Here is a 17,398-nt window from a genome sequence, read left to right on the forward strand (position 1 = left end):
ACCCTTTTACATTGCTGCTCCTTCAATTTGCACAAATTAAAGAATAAGAGAAACTAATAACTATATCTCAGTGGAAAAGGCTGCAAGGAAAGGAAAGCAGTTGAGTAGTGATGGAGAAAATACAACCAAGAATATAAAAATATATAGCTAAGATAAGCAAGAAATGATGTCAAAACCATTCTGAAGTTGAGAAGTAGCAAGGAATGATCAATGAATTAGAAAAGCAGTAATCTGCTGGGTGTTTTACACGGCAGTGTTCCAAAGAAAAAGGAAAAGTGAGAGGTTTGTAGGAATTAATGAGCAATGTTTCCATTTTCAGGCCACAGTATCGTAAAAGTGCCCATTCATAAAACCTAGATAATTATGAAATAAAATATTAATGACAATAATATATAATAATAAACTGTAATGAAGAGTATAATAATAATGAAGCCGATGACCCTGTTTAGGCATGGAGCTCTTACCGGCCATCAGAGGGAGTAGACTAGGATGTTTTGCCATACATACAGCCAACGTTGAGGTTTCGGTTGGCCCGTCCATGACACCGCCATCCTTGTTACAATCAAGTGCACGGATGCCTGCCCTACAAGCTGCATGCTGTGCTAGCTTCTGGGCTCAGCCTGGCTTGGGCAAGCAGCACTAATGTAAGGAGTCTGAGCGCCTGTACAGACCAGTGCCTGGGTCTTGGCCACTGGACAGACCTCCCAAATGGTAATTCCTTAGGAAATGAACATTTGTCCCAGATTCCCTCATTGTGCCACTCCTGCCTCTTAAGAGGCTTACATGCCTCATTTTCATCTTAGATAACAGAATGTTACCTAAGTTATCCTTGAGAAATCTACCCTCCGTGGACACCATACGCTGCTAGTCAGGATACATCCACACTCACACTTTATCTGAGCAACCATCTGCATTTATCCGGCGGTACAATGGTAAATGTTAAACAATTGGAACTCTGCGGAAAAAAAAGTACACACACACATACATACACACACACATACACACACACACATACACACACCAGTCTTCTAATAAATTTTACTGATAGGATATGTAGCACACAATTTTAAAATAATAATAATAAAATATACCATACACTTCCTTATAAATCCCTCACAGCCTATCCCCTTCATGGGTCACAGCCTTGTCATAGCACAGAGGCTTGTGTAACTCAATGAAGCTACGAGCCATACTGTGCAGGGCCACCCAGGACAGCCAGGTTATAGTGAAGAGTTCTGACAAAATGTGGCCCACTGGAGAAGGAAATGGCAACCCACTCCAGTATTCTTGCCTAGAGAATCACATGGACAGTATAAAAAGGCAAAGATATGACACAGGCGGATGAGCCCCTGAGGTCAGAAGGTGCTCAGTATGCTACTGGGGAAAAGCAGAGGGCAATTACTAGCAGTTCTAGTAAGAATGAAGTGGCTGGGCCAAAGCAAGAGTGATGCTTGGCTGTGGATGTGTCTGATGGTGAGTAAAGTCCGATGCTGTAAAGAACAATACTACATAGGAACCTGCAATGCTAGGCCCATGAATCAAGGTAAATTGGTCATGGTCAGGCAGGAGATGGCAAGACTAAACATCAACATCTTAGGAATCGGTGAACTAAAATGGACAGGAGTGAGCTAATTTAGTTAAGCAGCCCATTATATCTACTACTGTGGGCAAGATTCCCTTAGAAGAAATGGAATAGTCTTTATAGTCAACAAAAGAGTCTGAAATGCAGCACTTGGGTCCAAACTCAAAAATGACAGAAGAATCTCTGTTCATTTCCAAGGCAAACCTTTCAACATTACAAGAATCCAAGTCTATGTCCCAATGTTGGAGAAGACTCTTGAGAGTCCCTTGGACTGCAAGGAGATCCAACCAGTCCATTCTGAAGGAGATCAGCCCTGGGATTTCTTTGGAAGGAATGATGCTAAAGCTGAAACTCCAGTACTATGGCCACCTCATGCGGAGAGTTGACTCATTGGAAAAGACTCTGATGCTGGGAAGGACTGGGGGCAGGAGGAGAAGGGGACGACCACAGATGAGATGGCTGGATGGCATCACTGACTCGATGGACGTGAGTCTGAGTGAACTCCGGGAGTTGGTGATGGACAGGGAGGCCTGGCGTGCTGCGATTCATAGGGGTCGCAAAGAGTCAGACACGACTGAGCGACTGAACTGAACTGGTGCCCCAATCACTGATGCTGAAAAAGAAGCTAAAGTTTACCTATTCTCTGAAGACCTACAACACTTTCTAGAACTGACACCAAAAAGAAGTGTTCTTTTCATCATAGGAGATTGGAATGCAAAAGTAGGAAGTCAAGAGATACTCAGAGTAACAGGCAAGTTTGGCCATGGAGGGCAAAATGAAGCAAAGCAAAGGCTAACCGTTTGGTCAAGAGATCACTCTGGTCATAGAAAAATCCTCTTCCAACAACCCAAAAGATGGCTGTACACATTGACATCATCAGACGGTCAATACTAAAATCAGATTGATTATGTTCTTTGCAGCCACAGATGAAGAAGCTCTAAAACAAGATCTGGAGCTGACTGTGACTCAGATCATGAGCTCTTTATTGCAAAATTCAGGCTTAAATTGAAGAAAGTAGGGAAAACCACTAGACCATTCAGGTATGACCTAAATCAAACCCCTTATGTTTATACACTGGAGGCAACAAATAGATTCGGGAGTTCAGCTCTGGTAGACAGAGTGCCTAAAGAACTATGGACAGAGGTTAATAACATTGTATAGGAGGCATAGACCAAAACCATCTTAAAGAAAAAGAAATGCAAGAAGGCAAGTGGCTGTCTGAGGAAGCTTTACAAATAGCTGAGAAAGAAAGGGAGACGTGAAAGGCAAAGGAGAAAGGGAAAGATATGCCCAACCGAATGCAGAATTCCAGAGAATAGCAAAAAGAGATAAGAAACCCTTAATTATAATAAATAAACAATTTTTTTTAAGAAAGCCTTCTTAAATGAAGAATGCAAAGAAAGAGAGGAAAACAAGAGAGTGGGAAAGACTAGAGATCTTTTCAAAACACTGGAAATATCAAGGGAATATTTCATGCAAGGATGGGCACAATAAAGGACAGAAACAGTAAGGACCTAACAGAAGCAGAAGAGATTAAGAAGAGGTGGCAAGAATACACAGAAGAACTATACAAAAAAGGTTTTTATGACCCAGCTAACCCAGATGTTGTGATCACTGACCTAGAGCCAGACACCCTGCAGTGAGAAGTCAAGTGGGCCTTAGGAAGCATTGAAAATGAAAGTGAAAGTGAAAGCCGCTCAACCGTGTCTGACTCTTTGTGACCCCATGGACTATACAGTCTATGGAATTCTCCAGACCAGGATACTGGAGTGGGTAGCCTTTCCCTTCTCCAGGGGATCTTCCCAACCCAGGGACTGAACCCAGGTCTCCCACATTGCAAGCAGATTCTTCACCAGCTGAGCCACAAGGGAAGCCTAAGAATATAGGAGTGGGTAGCCTATCCCTTTTTTAGTGGATCTTCCAGACCCAGGAATCGAACTGGGGTCTCCTGCATTGCAGGTGGATTCTTTAGCAACTGGGCTATCAGGAAAGTTCATTAGGAAGGAAGCATTACTATGAACAAAATTAAAGGAGCTAATGGAATTCCACCTGAGCTATTTCAAATCCTAAAAGATGATGTTGTTAAAGGGCTACACTCAATTGGTCAACAAATTTGGAAAACTTAGCAGTGGCCACAGGACAGGAAAATGTCAGTTTTCATTCCAGTCCTAAAGAAGGGCAATGCCAAAGAATGTTCAAACTACCATATAATTGGACTCATTTCACATACTAGCAAGGTTATACTCAAAATCCTTCAAGCTAGGCTTCAGCAGTATGTAAACTGAGAACTTCCAGATACAAGCTGGGTTTTGAGGAGGTAGAGGAAGCACCAGAGATCAAACTGCCAACATCTGTTGGATCATGGAGAAAACAAGGGAATTCCAGAAAAACATCTACTTCTGCTGCACTATGCTAAAGCTTTTGTGTGGACCACAACAAAGTGGAAAATTCTTAAAGAGATGGAAATACCAGACCACTGTACCTGCCTCCCGAGAAACCTGTATGTAGATCAAGAAGCAACAATCAGAACTGGACATGGAACAATGGATTGGTTCAAAATGGGAAAAGGTGTATGACAAGGCTGTATATTGTCACCGTGTTTAATTAACTTCTATGCAGAGTACATCATGCCAGCTTTGATGAATCACAAGCTAGAATCAAGACTGCTCAGAGAAATATCAACAACCTCAGATATGCAGATGGTACCACCCTGAAGTCAGAAAGCAAAGAAGAACCTCCTGATGAGAGTGAAAGAAGAAAGTGAAAAAGCTTGCTAGAAACTCAACATTTAAAAAATAGAGATCATGGCACCCAGTCCCATTACTTCAGAGCAAATAGAAGGGAAAAAAGTGGAAGCAGTGACAGATTTTATTTCCTTGGGCTCCAAAATCACTGCAGATGGTGATTGCAGTCATGAAATTAAAAGATGCTTGCTCCTTGGAAGGAAAGCTATGACAAACCTAACAGCATATTCAAAAGCAGAGACATCACTTTGCCAACAAAGTTCCATAGAGTTGAGGCTATGGTTTTTCCAGTAGTCATATACAGATGTGAGAGTTGGACCATAAGGACAAGCGGAGTGCTGAAGAATTGATGCTTTCAAACTGTGGCGCTGGAGAAGACTCTTGAGGGTCCTTTGGGCTTCAGGGAGATCAAACCAATCAATTCTAAAGGAAATCAACCTTGAATATTCTTGGAAGAACTACTGCTAAAACTGAAGCTCCAATACTTTGGCCACCGATGCAAAGAACCGGCTCACTGGAAAAGACCTTGATGCTGGGAAAGATTGAGGGCAGGAGGAGAATCAACTAATAGTTCTGAGAACTGGAAGAATATTTCCTCAATTATTTTGTGTTGCTCATAATATAACAGCCACAGAGACATTTAACTTTAATTTGAATTATTAACTCTCCATCACTTTCTTAAGTTTAGACTAGTGGTCAGCAAATTTCTCTACAAAGGACCAGAGAGTAAACATATTAGGCTTTGTGAACTACATATGGTCTCTGTCCCATATTCTGTGTGTGTGTGTGTGTGTGTGTGTGTGTGCGTGTGTGTGAACACGTGCATTTACAGCCCTTTAAAAATGTAAAAGCCTGACCTCTGGAAAGATTTGGCTTTTAGCTATAGTTTGCCAATACTTAGTTTAGACATTCCACAAAATAAAAAATCAAGCTTTGGTTTCATAGCATTTGCTGACTTCTATGCTGCACATATTCCCACCACATCCAATCTGAAGCTACCAATGTGATGTCAGTAAACAGACTGGGGAGATAAGTGTAGTAGTACATCATTACATGCTGTTTCTACCATACTGATAAAATATGTATCAATAATCTTAAAAGCATAATTAATAATAAAATGCTGTAAATTAGGAAGCCATGAGTTTTGATTATTTACTGTCTTTTTAACACAATTTATTTAACTATAAGTTCATACAATTTAATTTTTAATGATGGCTATGTTTAACTTCTAGCTGGAAAAATTCCTGAAATTTTAACAGTCAGCTCTTGCAAGTCATATGGGTCAACACCAGCACCCACTGGAATTATCTGATCTAAATGTGGTTGGAACCAAGCTCTGACTTTCTCCTTCTGCCTCTCTGTGCTGTCTCTAAAAGCCACCCTATCATATCACCTAATCTTAGATATGACATAAGGAGATTTTGCACTTTGTAGTTTGTGATAAATCTGAGACCTTCCTAACTCTTAATTTAATGTTTTGGGAAAATCTAGAAGATGACTCTACTAAGGAAAGAGATCCTATAAATGAAAAGAAAAAAAAAAGTGATTTCTATATGATCTGAGATTGAGGGCTTATTTATACTTCCAATAACTCCAGTAGTAAAAATCATTCAGACTTTCTCATGCCCAAACTGCAGAAATTACTGAAGAAATTTTTGCTTAAAGGCACCTCTGGCTAAGACACGAAAAAAACACAAGAGGTGAAGCTCTGTGAATCTCACTGAAGACATTAAACTGACGGCAGCTGGGCCTCTGGAAGACTGGTATTCCTCCAACAAACACTTCATGCCATGCTTGGAAAAAGAGAAAGAACTCTTAGTAGTAGTAAGACTCCCCAAAATTTTATATTTTATTTAGAAAGCAAAGACGGTCAAGAGAAAGTACAAATTCAGATGAGCGCCATAAGAGGAAAGCCATTAGGAGATAAAGAAGCAAATAGATCAGACTATGGAGCTGAGTTTTGTTGCTGACTTGCATTCTTTTGTGGTGTTATGCTCTTTTCGAAAACCTGACCATTTAGAATCTCTTCGTCATGTCTGTATCTATAGGTAGCTCCGTCATATGGCAGGCAAAACTAAGACAGCGCCTAATCTATATAAGTAGAGGCATATTATTTTTATGGATGGCAGAATCTGACAATAAAGAAATGAATATAGCCTTCCAATTCCAACTGCACTTTTAGTCTGCTAGAAGTAATAGGTGCAGGAAGGGTTTCCTAGTGTCCCCCCACCCCCCACCCCACCCCCCAAAAAAAAGCCTTTTGCCCTTAATTTAAATCATTGTTTTTCTAGGGAAATTTAATTTGGGAAAAAAATGTTTTTCTAATTAACTGGAAGACTGTGTGCTATGCAAACAATAAAGATTCTTGTTTGAAAGTAATGCATGCCCCTGCTCCTCGAACTACCAAGGGAATTTAAAATAAAAAATGTAAGCGGCTCCAATCTCGTATGTTGCCAGACCTAAGCAGAATTCCCAGATTCAGAGTTTTCACGTGAGTTCCCAATTTAAAACTCACAGTGTGGAGTGGGTTCATGCTTTAGCAAGACAGATCTTCTCATCTCTGGAAATGACTATATTTGATCTTTCTCCGGGTTTCTAGGCATGTTCCTCTCTCCCTCTTCCTCTTGGCTTGAAGGGTTAGAAACTGCACAATTAGATGGATCAAGGGAAGATTTCATAATGCTCTGGTGCTGGGCTGGGCAGTCTAGCCAAATTCCATTCATTAGCTAAGGCGCCTAGTGAGTGTGGCCAGTAAAAATGCTGTTTTGGTTCCATAGAAGTGCTGATAGGGGGTAGGAAATAAGCTTTAATTTTTGGGGTCCTCAGAGGCAGTATAGATAGACAAGTGAACAGCCTCGGATGCTGGGAATCTGAAAGCCAGGAATTAATCTCCATCTCAACTACTTATTAAGCAGCTCAAACAACTTCTATTGTCTTTCGACTGTAATTTTTTCTATTCTAACACTGTTTTCTTATTCTTTAAGTTCTAGGGTCAGATTTCTGTCTGTCTTAGTCTTCAAGCATTCCAAAGTCATGAGTCAAGTATTCAGTTCACCCCATATATCCTGAGCCACCTATATTGTGCTAGGGGCTATGATAGATGCATGGTATCAATGGTATTAATGCAGCTTGATTCAGAGAGCTCGTAGACTAAAGAGGAGACAGATCTATTTGATTCAAAATAATAAAGCAAGTGCAATGTAACAGATGTATTACAATTGCTATGGAGAATTCCTTGGAAAGCCATGAAAAGCTGTGGAAAGGAAGGGTCCTGGAACCAGGGGTTTGAATGAAGTGGGTAGAAGATTTGGGGAAAGGTGAGCATACCAAAAGAGAAAACAGCATAAGCAATGGGCCCGAAGCAGAGTGGCTGGGGAGGCTCAAGTGGAAAGCTTGGTTAGGGCCTGGGCAAGAGGGTACCTTTTACAGTCTGCCCTCCTGATGTGTGAAGAGGGTAAAGCAACTTCTCTAGGCTTTGAGTCATTGATATTTGAAGAAGAAGCTGGACAATAGAAAGCTTTAGATTTTTTTTTAATCAGTTGAAGAGAAACTAGACATTGCTGCAATGTTACCTCTTTATGCCTTAGCTTTCACACAGTCCTCAGCATCACACTTTCACTTTTTACTTTCATTCATTGGAGAAGGAAATGGCAACCCACTCCAGTGTTCTTGCCTGGAGAATCCCAGGGACAGGGGAGCCTGATGGGTTGCCGTCTATGGGGTCGCACAGAGTCGGACACGACTGAAGCGACTTAGCAGCAGCAGCATCACACAGTAAGTAGTGCGTGCCTCACTGAGGCTCCCCCGACTCTGGATGGCCTCTTCATTTATAACACTGCTACAACTCCAGGGTTTGCTAATCATTCAAGCCACACCATGAGGCATGAAATTGACCTGCATTTTGACCAAGTTCTCTGCTTGCACATCCTAACGCTTCCAGTCATGCATTTTCTACCCTTCTCCCTGGGACATTTCTCCTTACATTACAGACTTCAAATGACAAGGCCAAACCGTTAGGAACTCTTTTTCTTCTTAAGCTTTCGGTCTGTGGTTTACATAACTGTCTTCAGGAAAATGGTGATGGTTCAGCTAGAATTCTCTCACCCAGCTGACATTTCTAAAGCTTAGATAAAAGTGAAATATTTGTTAAAATAGCTAATCACATTTAAAATATTCATAGCTATTTGATATAAATACACTGATTCACAGTTTGAGCCAGAGCCAAATGTTAAGAAATACTAACACCTAGGTTTTGTCTGGCACCTTTTTTACTAATGTTCAACTGCTGTGAGCTATTGCATGATTGAACCCTGCTTTTATTTCCCAGACCTAAGTAGAAACAGTTGCCCTAATCTTTATCTGAAAATTATAAGTCTTATATAGTCTTAAAGTTCATATACACAGCTCCAACCCTTCAGGGATTTAGAGCAGACGTATAAGTGATTTTTCTCATGGCTTTAATATTAAGTCTTTAAACTACCTACACAGAACTTTCCAGAGAGACCTTAGTAAGTTGCCCTCTTAGAACTCCCAATTGACTCTCAAAGTGATTCCTACTCACTCTGTTTCCAAGAGTGAGCAGAATCACCTTCTGTATGTCAAAAGAGCCCACCAACCCATGGAAGTACCTAGAGGGGAAAAAACTAGGTTTGTCCCAGAAACAAACTAAGTTGTCCCAGAATGGACTGGCCATTCCAACGTGGAGAACTTTTTTCCTTTCACATGAGTCTTCTCTTTCTCTAAATCCTTCCCCTGTTGAAATCTACACACATTATAAAATCAAATTAGACTTAAAAGTTTAAACTTCTCTATTAACTCCTAAAGAGGACCATACCTCCCTACAAACCTGCTTCTGTTTGTTTTGTGTGTGCGTGTGCTGTTTTTCAAGAAGCCAGGCCCTCTTTTCCATCTGAAATATGCTTTGTAGAACATATTTCAATAGAACATGACAGCGCTTATTCAAAAATAAACTGTTGTTTCTTCAGAAACTTTAAAAACTGCATCTCTGGGAAACTTTTCATTAATCATTTCTCAAATAATCTGCTCTTATTCCCACTAAATCTTAGTTCTTCTTTTGGATGTTACCCTGAATCCTTAGCCCAAAATCAGAAGCTCTTGATCCTCGGCCTTGGGCTTGGGGCTTCACCACGTCAGTCAACCATATATGTCTCAGTGGCAACCAGAGATATTTTTGTTTCTAGAATTTTCCTATATTCTTTGTTCTTTATAAATGTTCTTGCACATGTGCTACTGATTTTCATTTTGTTTGTGATAATTCCCTCAGTGACTGCTCTTTTTTCTTTAGCTTAAAATAATATGCAACATTATTCTCTGATTACAAACTCTCTCTAATTTGACTTTAGGAAACTTGGCTTTAACAAGAACTAAGAGCTCATAAGCATAATAAAACATTTGGAAAAAAAATTATACATATATGCGCACATATATAAAATACATATATTAAAATACATCCATATATATTTTTTAGAATATGTATTTATAATAAGGTATAGGCTTGATTTGAGAGTAAACATAAAACCTTAATCATTTGATTCTAATTAGACTTTATAATGTGCCTGAGAGCTTCAAAGGGCAAGAGTCTGGAGAAGGAGAAGATTCACATGAGAAAAATATCTCTATGTTGGAAAGCCAGTCTATTCTGGATTGTGTGTGTGTGTGTGGACATGTGTACATATGCAAAGGCACACAATAAAACAAATATATATGTATTTGATTTGTGAAATATTTAGTAAGCATCTTCTATGCACCAAGAGCCCAGATCCACGTGTGGATCTAGAGGGCAAAAAGGACGAACACTTTTCTTATTCTTAAATTTCCCAACATCTAACAAGAAAAAGAGACACATACAATAAAGCATAATTATGTGCATTAAACCTTATTTTCATACAAATAAAGTACTTTGGGAACACAGAAAAAGATGTATTTAATTAATTATTCCTGAGGAATTTAAAGGATTCGTGGGGTTTTGACAAACAAAGCTGGAAGATGAACACAAGACAGAAGCGTAAAAACACACAGAATAATAGCCAGGCAACAGAGATTTACAAAGCAAGGACTTTGCTTTGGGAAATGGCAGAACATAAGCATAGTAGAATAAGGCTGGGACTAGACTGTGAAGGTCCTTGAATGCCTTGTTCAGATTTCATCTCACTTTGAAAGCAACTAGACACCGAGAAAAGATTTTCGGCATAGAAACGAAATAATTTGATCTTTATTTTAAAACTATAATGCAGGTTATAATAAGAAGATTGTATATAAGGATACAGATATGAACAGAAAAGTCAATTAAGAGAGTTTATTAAGTAGGCCTTAAAAACAATCAATTGCTCATGATTGTGAGAGTCTACTCTAGAATAGCTTCAGTGAGGGAAGAGAGGGAAATTTATGGGAAGCATTTAAAAACAGAATTTACTGGGTATAGTAATCAACCAGTTGTGAGGAAGTGGAGAAAAAGAGGAGGCCAGGATGCACCGAGTTTTAGGTTGGTTGACTAGATGCGTGGCAAAGTCATGAGTGGGAATTAAGAAAAAGAGAAGAGAAACATTCCTATAAGAAAAAGTACTTAGTGGAGTACTTCCACAGCAGAGGAATTGTCTGAGTCTGGGGGAGCAGCAGGATTTAGATGGTTTGGCTTAATTTTGAAGTATTTAAGTGTCATAGAGAATATAATTTAAATCTTAAGGTTTATAGCTTGTCATCATGAGGTTTAGAAATATGCAGGCCTTGTCTTCCATGTGACTTAAGCTCACGCTTCATTTAGGATTGCCTCAAATCCTGCCATGTGTAAACGGTCACTTAAGACCCTTTTTACTGATGATGTACAATCTCTCTCCTGACCATGGGTTTTTCCAACCAGCGGAAAATGTTATGAAAGAGCATGTCTCACAGTAAAATGGGGTGCCACAATTTGAGTGTTAGATTTCACTGTGAATGAACACCCGCTTTGGAGATGTCAGGTGTGTGGGGAGCAGTGAAGAGGTCAGCCACAAATCCCAAATTCTCCAGCTGAAAAGAAGCCAATGAAAAAGCCTGGAAGACACTATCATGGAGGAGAAGCAAAGCCAGAGGAGTAGAGCATAGGACACTAAAAAAAAAGAATTATTCTAGAGTGAGGAGTCAAATTATGCAGGAGGGCATGAAAGGAGGCTTCTTTATTTGTGAGAAGAATACCCCTGGGATCTTCAAGTAAAACTCTCAGCAAAATAGTGAACCAGAAACCAGACCTGGGGAACAAATAGAAGGTAATATCCTAATGAATCCTTCACTTCTCACATGTAATAAATAACTTATCTTCTATATACAACAAACATATATAATATGTCTTAGCATGTGTGTGTCTGTACACATAAATACATACCAGTGGCGCTGGGGTAGAGAACCTGCCTGCCACTGCAGGAGACTTAAGAGATGCAGGTTCGATCCCTGGGTCAGGAAGATCCCCTGGAGAAGGGCATGGCAACCCACTCCAGTATTCTTGCCTGGAGAATCCCATGAACAGAAGAGTCTGGCCAGCTACAGTCCATGGGGTCACAAAGAGTCGTACACGACTGAAGCGACTTAGCATGCACAATCATTGTTGAGGGAGTGAGTGCTTTTTTCCTGCTTTTGTTTTAAAAAATAATGGTAGACGTGGAAACTGCCTTACCCTGAGAACTGTTAGATTGCCAATATAGGGGAAAGATGATAAACTTCACTGTTTTCGAGAGAGATTCTTGATAGATGACTATTCTTCCTTTTTTCTTTCTCTATTTTTCTCTCTCCTTTGCTTTCCCCCCACCCTCCCCTTTCCATCCAGTGGAATGGAGCATGTCTAAAGACTTTTGTCCTCTGGCTGGAGAAATCATCATGGAAAACCTGCAGAGCCTGAAATACACAATCACAGGACTGAAAACGGTAAACGCCAAGTCCTCCCATCACACTCCCTGCTCCCCTGCCCCTGATGTCTGTGCTGGGATACTCGTAGCAAATGCCTACTTTGGAAGCAACAGCCAACGCCCATTCCTCTGGCAACAACTGCCACTCATTAAGCATGATATGTCTGGTATCCATAATCTGAACCCCACAAAGGAGAGAGCAGACAGCATGAACCACTTTGTAAGCTGCCATGTTCTACAGAGATCAGAAAAAGACTGGCCTCATGCAAGCCTTGAAAGCTGCTGCTTTCTGGATCACAGTTTAATCTTGGGGCTGGGGGGAGGGATCAAAGGCTCTCAGAGATCCAATTTTGACTCCCTGTCTGATGGTAAAAATAACAGCCTCATCTAACCCTCACCCCGACAGCTTTGGTTGAGATCAGTCATCAACTGGAGTCACACAATTTCCTGAGAGAAATCCTTTTCCCCTGATTACAAAAAAAAAAAAAGGGTGTCTAAATCTGCTTTCACAAAAAAGAAACTATATTTGGTGGCACTACGGTTCTCAGTAACCTGAACCAATTTAAACTGTGAATGAAAACCTGAAACAAACTGTGCTTATTTGTTTAACCGATCTAAATGTTAATTATTTATAGAACTACAAACTATACGAGCATATGAAATGCAGTATATAAAAACACCTAACAACTCACTTCAGACTGGAACAAACCCTATATTTCCTCAAACAATTAATGCAGCTAAACTGGACCATCAATTTTGTTTTAATTAAAAAAGGTTTTAGGTAAACTTAAACCTGTATTATTGCTTATCCAACTCAAATAATTAATATCTTAGGACCTTCAAATGTGAGAGGCAGAGGGAGAATTTTCTTATTTTTCTAAAAGACTAATCAATTAAAACAGTTGTCTGTAAAGCATGATCCTGAAGCCCAGAGTTAAAAAGCTGTGTTAGGTTGCACTTCATCAAGTTTGAACCAGCTTATTCTAATAGAATTCTTGGTGGTTGGGTCATCATCACAGAATCTTAACTTTTCATCTTACTTACACATCCACACCAGGGCCAAAACTATGGATTAGCAGGACAAACAAATCCCTGAGTGGGTGGCCCCCAGAGATGCTATCAGCATCTGATTCCCAACACTATAGCTCACATGGTGGAAGAGGGCCAGAGAGAACCCAAGGGAATTTCCACTGCTTAAAAGAAAAAGTGATATGGTGATAAAAATGGAAAACTCTCCACAGAGAATTCTCTAATATTTGAACTAATTTTTATAGGGATTAAGTTTTTCCACTTGGCCGTCCAATGAGAATAATGCAGACACTATCCTAATCACATAAAAGCCTAGAAGCAGATTTACACTTCTACAGAATCTCCATAACCTTGAGGTACATAGAAACCCATTTCTAATGTTATAAAAATTAAGTTTATAATAGGTAAGGCCACTATTATTAACTCCCTAGCAAAGGCTCTACAAAGATTTCTATTTTTTTTTAACTTCAAACACTATTTTACAGATTTTATAAGCAATGCTTTAACAAGTGCTGACTTCGAAATACCCTTTTGGGGGGAAAAACGTATTCCTCAAAGCAAAAACATAAAACTATACGAAACATTTTAAAATGCTATACTCAAACAAAAAACAACTTAATTCTCTCTTAAAAATTGAAGCATATGAGACCTCCCTGGTGGTCCAGTGGTTAAGACTCCACGCTGCCCCTGCACCTGCCCAGGGAACAGGTTGGATCCTGACCGGGGAACTAAGATCCCACACGCCAGGGGGCACGGCCAAAAATAAATAAATACATAGAAGTCCAGTTTATTTACAATGTTATATTAGTTTCAGGTGTGGAATGTCGTGACCCAATGTTTTTATAGATTATACGTCATTTAAAGTTATAAAATATTGGCTATATTCCCTGTGTTGTGCATTACGTGCTTGCTGTATCTTCTTTATTTTTCACCTAGCGGTCTGTACCTCTTAATTCTCTTCTCCTTTCTCTCTCCTCCCTACTTCTCTCTCCCTACTGGTAACCACTGATTGTTCTCTATATCTGTGAGTCTGTTTCCTTTTTGCTATATTTAATAGTTTGTTTTATATTTTAGACTCTACATATAAGTGATATCATACAGTATTTATTTTTCTGGTTTATTTCACTAAGCATAATATCCTCTGGGCCCATCCATGTTGTTGCAAATGGCAAAACTTCACTCTTACGGCTGAGTCCTTTGTGTGTGTGAGTGTGTGTGAGTGTGTGTGTGTGTGTGTGTATCACAGCTTCTTTATCCGTTCGATGGACACAGATTGCTTCCATACCTTGGTTATTGTAAATAATGCTGCTATGAACATTCAGATGAATATATCTTTTGAAATCAGTGTTTTGCTTTCTTTGGATAAATATCTGGATATGGAATTGCTGGATCATATGGAAATTGTTGTTTGTTTGTTTTTTTTTTTGAGGAACCTCCATACAGCCAAAACTCCTTAATTCTTGATATCTTAAGATATTAAAGATATAAACTATTGTTTTAACAATGGTTTTTAAAAGGAAGTAACATCAAAGATTTAATTTTTAAAAAAATAATTGAGTAAAGAATATTTATTACAGTATTATTTATTGTATCATAAAATGTGGAAACAATCTGCCCACCGACAAGGGATTGGTTAAATAAATAAATGTGTTTAAACAAAGTGGAGTACTATGCAACCACTGAAAGAATGGAGCAGACCTGCAATTATTAATCTGAAAATGTGTTCATTACAACTTGCCAATTTTATAAAGCAAGACGATCAGTTAGAAAAAGGTGATAGCATATGCCACTAGGGAGGAGAAAAAAAAGGAAAAACAGATAAAGGGTGAGAAATTGCAGGTTTTGGTAAACCATACAGGACTATGACCTAAAAACTGGTGTATAACATTTGGGGCGAGGTCAGGAGAAGCAACTATGATATTCCAATTTTGGAAAAAAGAAAGCACAAAGAAATTAAGAGGGCACCCCAAACACATTTATTATCATGTAAAACATAGCAGTCAAGAAAAGCTAGAAAGTTAAAGTGTGGGTCATGGGATGAATGAGTTCATCAGACACAGCAAAACTGACTAAATAAAGCTCCCAATGCTTCATTCTCTCTGTTTCAATACTTTGCAGGGCCAACAGTATTTTGTTCAAGTGTCGGCTTATAACATGAAAGGATGGGGACCTGCTCAGACCACGACGCCAGCATGTGCTTCTCCTTCTAGTAGGTGGTGGCTGTGAATTCTCTCAAGCCTGGCCAGGCTCCGACTCCAAATCCATCCTCGGGATGCCCCTGCCATTCCCGCTCCCCACTGCTTCGGACTAACAAGACCTCCTCAGAGTAGCATCTGGCCACATAATGAATGATTCCTCTGCAGAAATGTTTCTCTGGGAGGCAACTCAGTGGAATGAAAGAAGGGGGAATTTGGAAGCAGCAAGACTGAATTTGATACCCATTATACATTTTATTAGCTGCATGGCCTTAAAAATTTACTTAAACTCTCTGGGTCACAATTCAACATCTGTAGAATGGGTCGAATCATGCCCTTCACAGGGCTTTTGTGAGGATGTACTGAAATGTCATACTAGGACTGGCTGGCCCCGAGTACATGCAACCCACTTTAGCTCTCACCTCCCCTCCCTCACCAAAAATCTAGCAAATCTTATTTACATTCCATCAGAAGCAAAGTTTTCTTATTAACAGGCACTCTGTCACACTCTGCCACAAACAAAATCTGTAATATTTGTAATGGTGGCAGAAAAACCCAGCAAAGGCCCTTAGTTTAAAATTAATAATTTATGTGTGGTATATTTGGTAATTCTCTATTAACCAGAAAATTTAATAAGAAGAAATATCTCCAGACATACCACAATATGATAGATTTTTCTATATAATAAGTCTATTGCTCTGAATTATATTTTAATTTTAAAAAAATCTTCACTAATGTGATCATTTAGAATGGTATCACATGTTCTTGCGAAAGTGCAAACAGCTCCATCCTTTGTGGAAAACAATGTTTATATTATATCAACCGCTGTAAGAACATTCATTTCTTTCTATCCCATAATTATACATCTAAGAATATAACCTAAAGAAACAGATGCAGACACACAATCATAAACAAACATGGGCACTGCAGCAATATAGTGATACAGTGAAATATCATGTGTGATGGGGAGAACAAATATCCAATATCGACTTCATGGTTAAATGAAACATGATGTATAAGGACCCACACTAGAGAGCAAAATGCAACCATTAAAAATGGTGTTTTTTAAAAACCAACGTTGTATAGAAGACATTCTTATAGTGTAAGTTTTATATAAACAAATTTCACAATTTTTTGTCATTTAAACTGTGAGTCTGACCACAGTTATGTAGGTGTGTCTGCATATAATTATTAAAATTTAACAGTAGATATTTAGGCTATAAGATCATGGGCTCTTTGGTTTCCTTGTTATACGTTTATGCATTTTTCAAGTATTCTAATAATGCTTACCTGGGAGAAACTATGAACCAGGTGGTATCTTATGAGCCGTCACAGTCGGGATGTCGCTTAACCCTAACAGCAGTTGCTGTTCCCATCTTGTGGACAAACCTCACCATCATCCTCTGCATCACTATCAACACCAGAGCTGACATTTCTAAAGCTGCTTATATGCTGCATGTTGATCTAAGAATTTTATACAGACTAAGTCCGTCTTCATAACAAACCTATTGAGGTGATTTTTATTAGTTTACTGATGACGGAACTATTCATGTTGATGTACATAACACACACACACATAGCCCAACAACACAAAATTAGCAAGCACTGAAGTCAAGTCTAAACCCTGTGTCCCTTGCTCTTAACCACCATGCTGTACTCCTCCTCCACTAATGAGGAAATTAGGATTGAGAGAAGATGTTGCCTTGCCCAGGATCATGACTTCGGTACATGGCTGAGCCAGGATTAAGTCTGAACTAGTCAAGACTCTATGCAGTAACTAGCTCCCTGCTATCAGACTAAAAGCCAACCAGCCAATACACAACTTTGGTACATGGCTGAGCCAGGATTAAGTCTGAACTAGTCAAGACTCTATGCAGTAACTAGCTCCCTGCTATCAGACTAAAAGCCAACCAGCCAATACACAACTTTGGTACATGGCTGAGCCAGGATTAA

At 39.3% G+C, this 17,398-nt stretch overlaps 1 protein-coding gene across 2 annotated transcripts in view; it reads left to right on the forward strand.

The window, feature by feature from the left end:
* Window positions 1-17,398, forward strand: part of ANKFN1 (ankyrin repeat and fibronectin type III domain containing 1) — a 481,844-nt gene that overhangs the window by 384,918 nt on the left and 79,528 nt on the right. For both annotated transcript variants that reach the window (XM_069602535.1, XM_069602536.1), the window contains 2 exons: window positions 12,143-12,240; window positions 15,369-15,459. In XM_069602535.1, coding sequence (XP_069458636.1) covers window positions 12,143-12,240; window positions 15,369-15,459 — 189 coding nt within the window. The remainder of the gene's footprint in view (window positions 1-12,142; window positions 12,241-15,368; window positions 15,460-17,398) is intronic.

The sequence above is a fragment of the Ovis canadensis genome, chromosome 11 (assembly GCF_042477335.2).
Source record: "Ovis canadensis isolate MfBH-ARS-UI-01 breed Bighorn chromosome 11, ARS-UI_OviCan_v2, whole genome shotgun sequence".
In the NCBI taxonomy this organism is placed as follows: domain Eukaryota; kingdom Metazoa; phylum Chordata; class Mammalia; order Artiodactyla; family Bovidae; genus Ovis; species Ovis canadensis.